General features: G+C 43.6%; 1 protein-coding gene across 5 annotated transcripts in view; it reads right to left on the bottom strand.

The window, feature by feature from the left end:
• Window positions 1–300: 300 nt before the first annotated feature.
• Window positions 301–15,109, bottom strand: part of SCHIP1 (schwannomin interacting protein 1) — a 122,003-nt gene continuing 107,194 nt past the window's right edge. For 4 of the 5 annotated variants that reach the window (XM_054580112.1, XM_054580136.1, XM_054580144.1 and 1 more), the window contains 5 exons: window positions 7,371–7,488; window positions 6,258–6,455; window positions 5,230–5,353; window positions 4,059–4,152; window positions 301–937 (listed from right to left, as the gene is read on the bottom strand). In XM_054580112.1, the coding sequence (XP_054436087.1) occupies window positions 886–937; window positions 4,059–4,152; window positions 5,230–5,353; window positions 6,258–6,455; window positions 7,371–7,488 (586 nt within the window). In that variant the 3' untranslated portion in view covers window positions 301–885. The remainder of the gene's footprint in view (window positions 938–4,058; window positions 4,153–5,229; window positions 5,354–6,257; window positions 6,456–7,370; window positions 7,489–15,109) is intronic. The other variant, XM_054580120.1, reaches the window with a different exon arrangement.

Genomic DNA, 15,109 nt, shown 5'->3' with positions numbered 1-15,109 from the left:
TACACACTTTCTCACACATCCTCATTCACACACACATTCACTCACGCACACCCTCACACACTCTTCCCCATCTTCCTGGCTGTTCACGGCATTGCTTGTCCTCTGGAGAGTACTTTGTTTTTTTCTCTGATAAAAATAACCTGCCTCTACTTCTTTAGACTTGGCATTTTTCTTCATGAGACCAATGGAAGTGGATAAAACGGGAAAGAATTCCTGGTGAGGAATTCAGTTGAGGGAGGGTGAAAAGGGAAGAAATATAGCCAATGTAGGGCTCGCTAGTGAGCAAAAAGATGTATCATATGAAACAAAGTTTTAATTTTTATTTTACATATTTATACATAAAACTTTCAAGGAACCCTCTGAATCCAACAGAATGTTAATAGCACATCTAAAAATGAACTTCAGGTAGTCAACATTCACAAAATGTTGAAAACTGATTAAAATATACATATTATGGAGAGCTACAACTTCACTACGAGGCAGGCATGTATTTTTTGACTTATATAGCACCGTCATTTACAGTTCTTTAAAACTACAGTGAAGGATGAAAGTAGTGAATGGGAGAACACTGCTCCAACTTAAAATGTCTAAACAAATAAAAATAAAGTTAAAACTACCCTCTTTAATTAACCATGAGTTTGTGATGGTGTAAGTACTGTACATTTTTGTAACATTATTTTATTAAAATGCCTGATATTTAGTGGCACAGTAAAAAAATTAAAATAAATTAAGAAGCAACGGCCAATCACTGGACATTAAGCTTCAGACATCATCAATGACTAACACTGATATTTGTTTGTTTCTGTGCCACCTTTAGCAACAACATTTTTACAACCACAGAAGCAAAATGAAGTCTAGCTTGTCCTCCGGTTGGATGGCTTCTTCTCACTTTGCAGGCATTTTCTCTGCCATGTGCTTCTGCTGACTTTCGGCATGTCTGTAAAATTAGTACAATTATTTAGTGCTAAGAAGAAAGATCCGGGATACTTTCCAATCAATAGCTAAAACATCCTCCAAACTGAGGTTCAGACTTACTCACAGTGAAATCAGGAGAACCAAGAAACTGTTCTTCATTTGAATGGATTTGCCCTCTTCAATTTTTATATTCTATGCACAATTCTTTTTATTTACTAAGCCACTGGATTAACCTGAGATGGGGTAAAGTGCTATGTTTAAAAATGTGGAGAAAAGTCTCCGGGACCATTTATTCAACAGATGTTTACTATGTGCCAGGCACTGCTGGGGATGTGAGGGATTTGGTGGAGAGCAGCCAACGTGGCCTCTGTTTTCATGGAGCATATATGCCGATGGAGAGAGACAAAAAGGAACAAACAGCAAACAAGGAGCGAGCACATAGGAAAAGGAGCATTAAGCAAAGAGTCAAAACAAGGTAGGGTGACAGTCACTCTGTGGCTACTTTATCTAAAAACATGCATGCACACACAGACACCCATCTAAGTATTATTAGCAAGGCTCCTGACAGAAATTAGAGGTCAATGATCTAATGCCCTTCGTAGAAAAGTTAATGTCTTTCTGGCAAGTGGCAGGCTTTGGTGGATGTTAAGGATTTCCCTGTTTGCATAGCTCCCCCCACCCCTCAAAAAGCCCTCGGGGCATGATCAGGGCAGTGCAGGCAGGGGTAGGAGGGGGTGAGTCTTCGTATTCATCCGCTCTGTTCTGTACCGGGAGCCCAGAGTTTAGCCGACCCAGCGCCTGGCCAGCGGAGACGGCGGGAGGAATGGCCAAGCTGCTTCCATCCCTTGAATGGGCACTAATGAGACATCTCAGGGAATGGCAGGGCTGCGAAAGACTAATGTTTTGAAGAGCGGTATTAGGAAATTATAAATTTGGCAAGAGAAAAGCCTCTAAAGGGTGTGGCTTCTAGCTGTACCCAAAGGATCAGAGGCCGTTTTTGGGTGCTGCCCTGCTCTGGGTAGTCAATGACGTCAAGATTACCTCATTGGTTTTATGCAAAATGGCTCATATCTATAGTACAGAGAAGACAAACCGCAAATACTTTCTGAAATAGGGAAGTGACAACAGTGTCCTTGCCACATTCAACAGCCCACAAATAATTGGTGATATTCATTTAACAATAAAGGAACTCAAGAAAAAGCCTCTATTCCTAAACGAAAAAAAATTATGCTTTTTAGCAGACCACCTCGTGGCCCTATTTATGTGCCGACACTTTGTAAAGGTTCCTGGGGGTTCCAATGCGCAGCCAAACCTGAGAACCACGGACCTGAACTGCCCCCGGATGGCAGGGGTGGGGCAGGTGAGGAGAAGGGGTAAACGGGACGGCAGCAGCCTTACAGCCATACTTTCAGGCCACTCAGATCTGGCTGCAAAGCTCTGTAGGGACATTTAAGTGTCCTCAGTTTCCCCCATGAGCAAAGTTATATTTCTGCAGCCAGGAATAGACATAGAAACTCCTCCCTACCTACTCCAATGTAGAGGGTTCTTCCAAAACCTTTAAGTTAGTGACTCTTCCCCTTTTAACCCTTTGGTTCTGCCTGCCTTGCCTCCCATGATCATACCCTGAAAGGTATACACAAAACATATACCACAATCCTAAGTAACAACGTAATCCTTGGGGAGAAGGGAGGAGCCTCTCAATGTCCTCCTTGCAGCGAGTAAGGCCGATGCTGCTCTGAGGGGTAGGGTAAAAGTCTCCGCTCGAATAGGCAAATTACAGATTTCTCAAAGAGTTCGCTTATTTTTCAAAGATGCAGGTCCTGGGTGTATATTTCACTAATGATTTCCCATAATCTTAATGCCTGTATGCAATTTCTTAGAATAACACAAAGCAATGTATCTTATAGTTTGTTGGTGCAGTGCCTGAATACATCTGTAGATGGCAATAATATTATTTGAATATTATTTCAGATGCAGGTACATATGCTAAGAAGGTACAGGAAGGCCTTCTGGCTTTTTTTTTTTTTTGTCACTGTCTTTTTGTTAGGGGTGAGGCAATAGTATTCAAAGCATACAAAACAGAGTGCTGCACATAGGTCTTTTTTTTTTTTTAAAGCCTCAACATGGTTCTGTGGCATTATTTTGCTATCAGAACTATTTTAATAACAATTGCATTCAGAAAAATATTTCACCCAGTGTTACACACTGAGAGGGGGTCCTGAGAGCATTTTCACCACATGTTTTCAAGCTTCTCTTGGATAGTTCTGGATCATGCAGTTAATTCCTTATGTTATTGTGGCAAACAGTGTTCTTTCCTTCCTCGGGGAGCCTTTTACTCTCTGAACACCATTCCTGGGATTAATAGAAATTGTTGCCTCCTGGTTTAAAGACTTCAAATAACCTGTCTCAGAAAAGGCACCAAGGTAAATATGAGATAATAGGAATGCTCATGGCATTTTGTGCACTTTCTATAGTTATGGTGACAGGCTTTTCTGTAAGAAAAACTAGCAACTGCAAGATCTTGACTAGCATTAGCCTAGTTTCCTTATCCCCTGGGGAAGGAAGCCTTCTTTCCCTCTTCACAGAGAGGCACCTGGACCCAGGCCTGGCAAGATACCCAAGGCCTAGCGTTTCCCCCTGGGGAGAGCAATCTGGCGGCACTGGTCCTGTGGAAAGATTCCAGTGTCCCTGCCTTCTGGGCACAGCACATGTGATCAAGAGTCACGTCACATAACAGCAAGTGCCATTTTGTGGCTTCCACCATGTGGCTGCTCGTACACTGGAAATCTGCCAGTGTGGAATAGCTTAGAGCCAACTCTCCAGGGCCAGTCCTCTGGGACAAAGTCCTCCTAGGCCAGAACTGCTGACCTGATTTGGGTGCGCTCACATGTTCTATGCCCCAACAACCCATCATGGGGGTGGAACGGGGGTGGGGAAGGTTTTGAGAAGCACTGTGTCTGTCCTGCAAGGAGCAGTGTGGGCCACTTCTCTTCCATCTAATCAGCTGACACCAGCAGGGATTAGGTGAGCGGCTCATGGAAGTGAGAGAGGCGGTTCTCCAGCGCTCGCTCCTGCCCTAATTCTGAAACTTCAGACCATCCCGGGCTTCTTTCTTTCTTTGGAAAGGGCAAAACCTCACCGACCTGGTCAAGTCTTCAATGTCCACCAGCATAGCATCTTGTTCTGTGTGCAGCTCATCTCGGATGAGAAGCAGCTGGACCAGCTCTTCATTCAAGCCTGGGGCAAAGAGAGGAAGAGCATTTTAAAATAGATAAGATTGCATTCAAGTCAGAAGGAGTAACTATTCATGGGTACATGTACCATAGATATCCCATGCATCCAACTAGCTTTAAGTAGCCAATCTTGACTCACGTTATCGCCCCTTCTCCTACTGGATTATTTTAAAACAAATTCCAGACATCATATTATATCATCTGTCAGAGCTTCAGTATATATTTCTAAAGATAGGGCTCTTAAAAAAAAATGAACCCAATCACAATATTGTTATTTTATCAGAATAAAAAAAATAAGTCTTTAATAAAACATTTAGTTGGTGTTCAGATTTCCCCACTTGGCTCCTAAAAAATGCTTTTCATAGCTGGTTTGCCTGAACTCTTTTGGATGGCATCTCTCTTTGGTGGCTTTATCTGGAAGTCTACATGATTTTAAGAAACCATATATTATTCAGAAGGCTCGTGAGTCCATCTGGCCTAGCCACACTGCCCACGTGAGCATGTTCTCTCTTTCACTCGTCTGAGCAGTGGACCTTCTCTGCACCTCTAATCAGCTCGGGTGAGCGCCCCTCACTCACTGCCCCTCTGGACGTCAGCTATTCTGGGGGAAACAGGCCCACAGGTTGTCACTCTGTAATTTTCACATGTTGGTCATATATACTCTCACCACGTGAAGTACCACAAAGTAAGTTGAATTTGATTTGATGACCTAAAATGAATAAATGTATCAGTAAAGTTGAGGGTATAACCATATAATATATGACCTGTAACTACTAAATGGTGTCCTAGAAACAGATGGTGCAGGCCAAGTACATCCCAAACACTCGCTAGGGGCTGGCGATTTAAAGTAAATACAAATGACCTAACCTTGAAAAATTCTTAAAGTTTCCGAATATTTCAAAGCAACAAAAGAGAGAGGGAGAGGGAGAGAGTTAGAGAGTTTGTGAGTCCCTTCCTTTCCTTGCAAGCACACAGGAGGAACCCATTGAAATGCTGCACAAAGGCATTGAATCAAGGAAGTGGTGCTAGCCCGTTGCATGTTACATTTATTATTCCATTTCCAGGCACATTTTATACTTACTTTCTATCTGCGAATGGAGATCATTGACTATCACTTGTAGCTGCCCAACCGTCATGTCTCTCAGGTCAGCGGGCTTTAAACTTCTTTTCATCAAGCATTCGCTTATATGAGGCATGTGTGGCAGCTGGAGGTACAAGGGGAAGAAATGGAGGTGTGAACAGAGCAGCAAGCCCACTGAACCCAAGACCCAGTTTCTTCCTAACGCCCCTCCTCCCCCACCCACCCACTTCAGTTCCAGCTCTGGGCTTAAAAGCTTCCTCAGGCCCCCTTTCCCAATGCGAGGCCCTGCACGCCACACTGTCTAACACCATCAGCATCAGAATGCTGACGCTTTCAGCCTGGCTCTTAAAGTAGGCCGCGACAACCTTGAGTCAGGGATTATATCCCCAAATGAATGACCAGGGAGCTCAAATAATATTAACGACATGGATAAAATTAATAACATCAGCTATTTATTAATTTATACCATGCTACAAGCACTGTGCTATGTGCTTTGGATGCTTTGTTCACTGGATGAATTCTCACCATCGTGCTGTGACACAGGTGTTACTGTGAGTCCTATTTTAGAGATGAGAAAACTGAGGCTTGTGTAACTTGCCCAGAGCCCCACAGCAGGTCCGTGGCAGAGGTAGGCCTCTTGTCTACTACGCCATATTGTCTTCGCCCAAAGGTAGGTATGAGAACTACAGCCAGTAGTGAGTTTGCCTCAACCGGTAGGTTCCCAAACTGAGAATGCTTTAAAGGAATTTAAATGTTGATATTCCCATGACAGCTAATATTGCCCCTAAGAAACACAGTAGATATGAATCAAGAGCAAACTTTACTTTTGTGAAATCTGTTGCTGATGTATCTTTCCGTGATACAGTAGAAAGGAAAAAGAAACAGACTTAAATATTTCTCAATGACAGTACTTTTTACAAACTGCCTTGGAGAAACCCAAGTTTGCATAACTCTGGTAAAGGGCCAGGACAGCGTCAACCATTTGCAGCCGGCAAACACTGGCTTGCGTTTCGGCGCTTGCTGCTTACGAGATCAGCGACGGGAGACTTTTTCCTGTTCTGTTTTTCCACTTCTACTTGCATTTTGGCCATGGGTTTGGCCATGGCGAGGGCCATTTTGGCTTCGGCTTGCAATTTCTTTTGCCTGGTGAGGAAATCCATATCATCTAGGGATTCAGATTCCTCTTCAGTAGTGTCTCTATCAGAATAGGAAGAACTCTGTTTGCTCTGCAAAGGGAGAAAGAGCAGCGCTGAGCGTTGCCCGTCAGGTACCGTCTTGGGAGAGGGGCTGGAGCATCCCTGAGCCCTCCCGAGACTACCCGCCATCCGCTCAGCTCGCCGCTTGATTTGACATGCACCAGTCTCAAGTAACACTTAAAAAGATAGTTTATTTCCCCATTCTTGATAACAGATTATGATTTTAGCACAAAGAGTAGTGCAATAAATAAATAATAGGAAGAATAGATTTATGACAAACTTGAATCAATTACTTTGATTCCTGGTCTCAAAAGACCAGACACAGCAAACTATTCAACCAAGAGCTAAGGCGGTATGTAGCCCTCTGGAGTGGACAGGATCCCAGGTATCCAATGACCAACATGGTTTCCTTGATAAGAAAACACAGTTGGCTGGTGAGAGTGGCCCTAATTCCAGCAATGAGCACCTGTGATCAGTAAGCCATCGTTTATAACGTGTGTGCAAAGGAATGAGTAAGGAATACCAGACACACTTGCTGGTTTCTCTGAGTGACAGCTCTGTCTACAAGCTTTCCCGCCTCCCCTCCCCCTACCCTGTCCTTTTAGAATGAGTCCTATTGCTAGTCTGTGCTCATGTTTCTAAACCCAGTGGGGGAAGGATGGGTATTTAGCATATTTTCACTTAGAATTTTTTAGGGTACATGTGATTTCTCCTATGGTTTAATAGGAAAGTAGTTACTAACTTTAGTAGTGCTTATGTATCCTCACTGCATCAGTTTTGATTTTTCAATCATTGTTGGATTTTAGGGGCATGCACGTTAAGAAATGCAAAGCAACTTTTCTCTGTTTAAATCTCTGTAATGCTTGTTCCTGACTAACAACAGAAAAGGAGCTGAATGACTAGGAAAGCACACACACTGTGCCTCAGGGGCAGCTGCAGACTCACCATGGGTGACAAGGGGGTGTCCAAGCTGGTTTCAGTCTTGCTGTCATCTGCATCACTGTCCTTGTCACTGCCACTGTCGTTGACAAAGCAAATCTGCAGGTTCATCCCACTCTGCAGGCTGGGCAGAAGCAAACAGGACACCAAGTCCACTCAGCATTTGTTACCTGGTCGCACACAATAGGACTGCCTGGTTTTGCTAATAAAAAGCAATTTTATGTATTCTTCACGTGGAGAAGTGACTGACCAGTATTACTCTTAAGTCATAAGTGATAATATACAAGAGGATATTAATCACCTGATAACTTTACAACTTGATACATGATAAAATAATAACTTCTATTAATATTGTATTCGTTTTTTCCACACTCATTTCATGTTAAGTGACAAATATTGAAGGCCATATATTATAGCACCCAGCACAATACCCACACATAGATGGTGCCCCCCAAAATGTGCTTAGTCACTGAGTTTATATTCCTGTTGATGAATGGGGTCCTCGGCCAAATACAGCTGCATGGTGTCATCTAGTGTCCCTATCCTAAGGGGACAATCCCAAAAGCTCTCCAGAGCCAGCAACCCAGGACCACAGCTCTCTGAAGACTCCTTTCCCCCCTTAAATAGACAGAATAGGGTCATCCGAAGGAAAATTTTATTTAAACCAACCAAGGGAGCTCATTTATATCAAGAAAAAACTACACCACAGGTTCGTCCTAGAGAAACTTAAGGACACCCTAAGCCCAGTGAGAAAGGCACAGCCTTGGAACACAGGGAGGTTCTGCCGGCTGCCTGCTGCCTGCCATCTGCCCTTGGAGCCTGGGAGGCGGAGCTATCTAGGGGGCTCACTTTGTGTGCGGCAAATCCTGAAGTTCCAGGAGGGATGCTGCCAGACTGCGGTCGCAAAGGGTCACCCAGCTGTGTATCTGCTATACACTAGGCCAGACAGGGAGTCCGATTCTTTGTCCTACCCTCCTTCTGATGTTGAACACATTTTCCTGCTCTTTGGTGATGGAGAGTTCTTAAAGAAGCAATTTTCTTAGCATCCCTAGTAGCTTTAGAGTACAGAGAGAAAAGGCAAAAGGAGGCTCCTACACAGCAAGGATCATAAGGCTTGTCTAAACCAGGTTTAGGACAGTGGATACCAAATGGCTCAGCATTATCACTGTCACAGGGCGAAAGGCAAGGAACTACACGTCTGACAGTTGATACTTGTTTTTTTTTTTTATTTCAATGGGTAGGGATGTTTTGTACAAATTGCTCAGATGACTCATATAAAGTGCTTCTTAGAAAATGATACAGAACCTAAAAAAGGAAATCTACTGATCACAGGCACTACATTGTTCCATGCATGTACTGCCACCTATCGTTCGCTTCTGTAATAACTGGAAGTCCCAGCTTATTTCCCCAGGAAGGAAACACAGCCTTTCCCTCAGCAGGCCCAGTTCGTTCCCTTCCTGCCCTCACAGGCACAAAGAGAGCCAGGCAGAGGCCTGGGTGCAGAAGCCAACAGGTGCTGCCTGATCAGCTCAGGGTGCTTGGGTGCAGTCGGACTTGGGTTCTGAATCCTCATGTCTATCCCTAGGCCTACTACTCTATGACCCTCAGTTTCCTCATCTGTCAAATGGTGTGAAAAATTCTGTGTTTTGTAGGAAGAATGAAGAGTTGGCAGAGAGCTGCGCACAAGGCACGTGTTGTGTACATGTTAATTACCCCTTTTCTCTACTTTCTGAAAGCCCAGACAAAGGAATACAGAATTTTTAAAGTGGCATGACTTTGTAAAGGGACCTCTACCGTCACTTATGGGAGCATCTAGCCACAGAGGTCCCTGGGTGTGCGCTCGGCTCCGACAGTGTCCTTCAACTGTCTCTAACTCCGCTAGGCAGCTTTATGTCTACATAGCTGCAATGCCTCTCCTGTAAGCTGTCTCCCACTGGTTTTTTTTTTTCCTGGAGAAATCTACTACGTTTAGGTTATCCTTTGAACCATATAATTTAGGTTTTAAAACTTATTATCTGTAGTTGGTTAAAACAAACAAACAAACAAAAAAACAACACCTCAATATCAACTGATTGTTAACAATAAAACTCAAGATCTATGGATCGTAAGAAAATGGGAAATAAAATTGCAAATTAGAAACAGACATTTTAAAGATATATTTTACAATAAAGAAGACATTTTAAATTAAATCTAACTTGAATCTAAGATTATTTAGCATTTTCTATTTATTGAATAGCTAAAGTTTTGAAAAGAAGCATCTGGCCAGTGGATATGCAGATTATAAAAATATAAAATCATCCATGATACCATCAAAAAATAAGATTTAAAGTGTCCAAAGATAAATATTCTAAAGAATGTTTGATCGTCAGTTCTGCTGTCTTGCCCCTAACCTGAACTTTGTGCTAGGATCGACTCAGACCCAAATCAACCCTCCCACATAGTGTTTCTAACTCAGGAAAGGCAAAGGAAAACAAGGGGGGAGGGGAAGGATTTAGTAGTCAGAGTGAAATGAAAAAACACCTCAGGTACACCTCAGGTAGAAATGGAGAAAATCGCCTTAGGACTACATTATCACCGTGGGAAACTGAACAGAGCTTCTTACTGGGTGAGACTTATAATTCCTTATAGCAGTAATCACCAAGAATGTTGCTCTCAAGAAAAAGAAATTACACGACATAACAGCTGATGGTTCAGAGGGGATTTTTGTAAAGACATCTTAAAATGGACTCAAGTTTCAAAAAGGATTTGTGTGTCTTTAGCCTTTAAGCAGGTTTTAAGATGAAGGTGGCTTTGGGGAAATTCAAGCGCAGCTCCCAAGCAGCGGCCTGGCTGGGGGACGGGCAGGGCCCCCTGGTGCTGCCGAAGACCCCGGTGTCCAGGGCGGGGTTAGATAAGCCCCGCTCTGGCCCCTCCCGCCCGGGGAGGCCTGGCTGAACACAGGCTCGCTCCTGGCACCGGAGTGCCGGTCTCTGGCCCTCACGCCGTAGCGCATCTAACCTCACTTACAACCAGGCTACACACGCAGGCTTGCGGAATCCAAGCTGCCAGGGGTCTAATTGGTCTGGATCTCTCAAGCACAGGTGAAAACAAAACACAACTCTTCTCATGTTAATTAGTAATATAATTAATGGTCTTCCAGTCAAGGTTACTTGATGTGTCCAGTGGCATTTAGTAGAGTGTTGCCTGCCAAAGGCTGTTCTGAGTCCTGCCTCGCCTGTGGATTTTCGTTCTGGAAGGTCTGCATCCTGGTTCTCCCAGACACCTCTCCGCCCTACGCACCACGAGGCAGTGGAAAACCGCACTGCAGACCAGAGCTACTGCCAGGAAGGGCCGCAGGTCTGGAAACGGGGCCCGCTGGCTGGAGAATGCTCAGAAAGATGAAGAGGTAAAGATTAAGTGTGTCTTCTGGACATCTCGGTGTGGGCAGAAGTGGCCAGGAGTCGGCAGGCACTTAGTTGAGAGGCTGTTCAGGGCCCACATCTGCCTGGCATTTACAGTGAGGAAGGCTGTTACTGAAAAATGCTTGTGCTGACTTCCAACTACCGTTACCAGAGATATTACTAAAATACGCACATCACTGAGAGAAATGAAAAGTTCTTAACTACTAAGAGGATACCTCAAAAATTTAGCCAAATGGTAACAGGGTTTGGCATAAAGATAACATTATTTTTCAAAATACAGGGACAAGACCAGTTTAGTTCCTGAGAGAGACCATGCAATGATCCTCACGTTTGCTGTGGCTTCTGGTGGGGCAGCAGCCATTGTTAGTTGGGCCTCAGTCCTTGGCCTTGGGTGCAGTGACTGGGACGAGGCTAGTCTGAGGCCAGTTCTGAACCCAAGAACCATCTGATGTTTTCTGATTTTAGAAACAGGAATCTCCTAGTGGTACCAGTTTGGACCACCAGCAGCATCTTCACAGAAATATTTAAAATTCTTTGTTTTTACCCCCTGCACCACTTCTTAGTTAACTTCAGTTGAAATGGTGCACTGAATTTGGGTTTAAAAGTATGTTCACCTACATTCTCTGCTTGGGCTGAACAACCAGCCACCTGTGGCTTACAGGCAGCAAGGTCATGGTGACTCAGAGCAGTCCAGTGACCTGCCCCAGAACTCTGACAGCCTCATCATAAAAATGGTCCCAATTCTTCCCCTCCTGGTATCTGTAATAGGACTTTGCAGCTTCTTCCATCGGGAGGTAGAGTCTACTTCTCACTCCTGGGCCGGCCTCCTTACTTGTGCTGGCCAACAGAATGCAGAGGAAGTGACTTCATTCCACTCCCAAGCCTCCCTCTCAGGGAACTCTGCCTCAAGTGCGGGCTAGCCGCTGGTGGATGAGTGACTGCGTGGCACCGAGTGCACTCGGCAGCTCCAATGGAAGCTCCAGTGGAAGCTGGGAACACATGACAGAGCTCAGCTAAGAACAGGAGAGGTACCCCGCCAACCTGTGGCTGACCGCAGGCACATGGGAGCCCATCTCTGACCCGCAGACCCTATCAGCAGACCCTCATAGGCTCCTATGCTAAAACCAGTGCTTATCATTGGACGCCATTGATGTGGGTGGTTTATCATGCATCATAATTGTGGCAACAGGTAACTGGTACAAGGTCACAAAGCAAGAGACTACAGCCTGGACCTCTGGTTTTGGAATCCAGCAGCCTTTCCCCCACTCAACCTTAGGTTTGGGTTTATTAGATTATGTCTGTGATAGCAATATAATTTTAAAGGGCAGATACTTCCTGTAGTTGCTTATAATTTCAAGACGACTGTACAGTTTCCTTAAAAAACACTGAGAGGAAACTTCCCATATGTCTTCGGATTTCAAACATGCCTTGCTCATTATTTGTCCACAACCAGCGTGACTAAGAGCCACGGGCCCTGCTGTGCCATTCGTTACTCAGTATCTCCAACTAGTATGTGGGTGGGCTGTTAAAATACATTATTTTCATTTATTTTAATGGATTTTTGATACATTATTCAAAGACTTTACACATTATAAATAATCACCCGTATTTTTTATACTCTACCTTTTCCTGTTTCATGAGAATTTCAAAGGGGAAGGAACATAAAATGGGGGCTATAATTACCCAAGGGTAGCTGTAAACACATTGCATTTTTCTAAGGATTTGTTGTGAAGAAGGAATGTGAGAAGAATTGAGCCCTGGGTAAGTTCTAGATGTAGCACGTGTGTGATGTGTCTCTGTGGAATATGCTGAGGTGAGTCAATAAATTATAAAATACTTTTCCCATCCCCCAAACCTTGCATCTTCCTCTTCTTTTTCCTACTGACTGTTCCATAGTGTCATTTATCATGAGAATTATAGAAATGCCTATTACTATTTTTTTTAAACAGGAAAAGGCAAAGTTTTTGCTTCCTAATATTTGTTATTGTGAAAATACACTGCTCTTTCTTATTTTACTTTAGTGGGATTGTGTTAACTCTCTTTGCTAGAGGCTACGTGATGCATGGGGTGATGGTTTGGCTTTTTAAAAAGGAGTGGTATTCTTATAACAGGTGAGAATATTGCTGGTCTAACATATATCATCACATATACAAGAGACCTGTAAATGATTTTTATAACTGTATTAGAGAGAAAAGGGATGTTTAGCAGTGCATCCATTCATTCATTTGATGATCAGGCAACAGCATCTCTGCAAACTCCAATAGGCTAGCACAGAGTAGCTGCTGGTCCCGTTTGCCCAGGGCACACACTTTCTAGTTTGCTACAGTTCTACCTGTTGCCTTTTATGGGTTACTTTGCTCATTTATGTTTCTTGCTGGCCCCTGAAGACATTTTATAGTTCACAACCCTTATATTAAGGGGATACACAGTAGTAGTTGAACCAAGAATCACAGACACCAGGCCCTCCTAACAGGTACCAATTCTTGGATCATTAAATCACAATGTACAAATAAAAATGTGGACTATATGGGGCATTGGAAGGGAACTAAGAAACAAGACAAAACACTTACTAGACACCCCTATCTTATATATGAGAAAAGACATGCTTTAGTAATCTAGACATTAATCAATAAGGTGCTAACCAAGAGTGAATGAGTAGGGAAGTCCAAAAGAAAGGAGAGCCTGGAGAATTGGGGGTGGGGGAAAATGCAGGAGAGGGATGGAAAGCCAACCCTCCAGCAGTGATATGTTCAGAGACATTAAGGGTAGTTTCAAATCTCTGTGCTAAAGAGAGGGGTGGGGGGAAGGGGAACGTTAGGTCTCCTTGTGGCTTGTCCTGGCCCTGCCCCCTACAGAACTCAGGCTTCCTCAGCCGATGCTGAGAGGCAGCTACCAAGGTGTTGAAGCCTGAATGGCCCTCTCTGGGTTTCCTCCTCCTCATCCTGCACATACTCTCTTTTCTGCTTCCCTTCCTAAGGCTGGTTCTAGATCCTTCCATCTGCACATGTTCACATGATGGCTGGCAGGCATCCAATACCACATGGCCACAGAACCTCCTCTACCTGAGACACTAATGGGAAAGGTCACTAGCTGTTTCCAGCTTTTCTTTGGGGAAGCATCAGCCCCCAAAGCCAATGTGTCCTATCCTGAGTCTCTAGAGAGCTATAAATACACACTTGCATTCCTCAGACAGCTGCTGGATCTAATTCCACATCAGTGTCCGGTTCCTTCACTAATGACCACTTACATGTAATTATATTTGGAATTATAGGATCTTAATGTTGGAAAGATGAATTTTCACCACAACTATTTCTTAGCATTAACTGAAGACCAGAATGAGGCTGCTTCTCCTGGGCACCAAATATGATTTACTCCCATCTTAATGGAAGTTTAGTGATTCCTAAGCAACTTGTATTCTGAAATAAAAAAGAATTACCATTTTTGAGCATACACTACATTCTAGGCACCTTATAGTTACCTCTAACCTTCAGATATACATGAAGTAAGTATTCTGAACTCTGTTTCACATATGAGAAAAGCTAAGGCTCAGAGGTTCAATTATACAGGGCCACCAAACTGGTATTATACTCTTGGACTAGGGTCAGTCTTGAGAGGCCAGGGCATTTTGTGAAGGACAGAATAAATTCATGAATGGAAGAGAAAAAGAGAAGATGAAAAAGAAAACAAAACTAAAATTAAACAAAAAACTGGAAACAACTCTAATGTCTAACAGTAAGAGATTGAGCAAGCATGTTTTAGAATATATGATGGGCCATTAGTATAGCTAGTAAAAACAGGTATGACAGTAGAAAGTTATGAATATGGGCAAATGTTCATGATATATTAGAAAACAGCTCATAAAACAGTTGGTATAGTATGATTTCAACTCTGTACACAAAAATGTGGAGCTATCTACACCAAATAGGAAATGTACCTAGGTAATTTTTGGTGGAAGTAATTGAATTGACTTTGAATTTTTTTTTTTTGAGTGCTTCTGTGCTGCCATGTGTGGGCATTTAGCAGGAATTAAAAAAAGGAGGAGGAGTGAAAATGGGCAAGTTGATTAGCGCGTATGTGTTGGGAGAAAAGGTGAGGAGGATGAAATGCTTGACAGCCGCAGAGGATGGCGGCGTGTCAGACTCAGATGGCGTCTCTGCAGGGACCATGACTCATGTATGAGTCAGGCTGGGCTTTGTTTTTGGCAGGGTGCTGGGGTGAGGGGAGATTGTCTCGGGGGACAGCAAACCGTAATTTCTTCTGAATGACCATTTCCGTGAAGCAGCTCTTTGATTCAACCGCTGACATCTTTCCCGCGCAGTCTCCAGCCGAGTCTCCTCCTCGGAC

The sequence above is a fragment of the Pteronotus mesoamericanus genome, unplaced genomic scaffold, assembly GCF_021234165.1.
Source record: "Pteronotus mesoamericanus isolate MK-2021 breed Mesoamerican mustached bat unplaced genomic scaffold, CSHL_Meso_final contig_116, whole genome shotgun sequence".
NCBI classification, from domain to species: Eukaryota; Metazoa; Chordata; class Mammalia; order Chiroptera; family Mormoopidae; genus Pteronotus; species Pteronotus mesoamericanus.
Note: the sequence above shows the minus strand (reverse complement) of the source record. Positions and strands in the feature narration are given on the sequence as shown.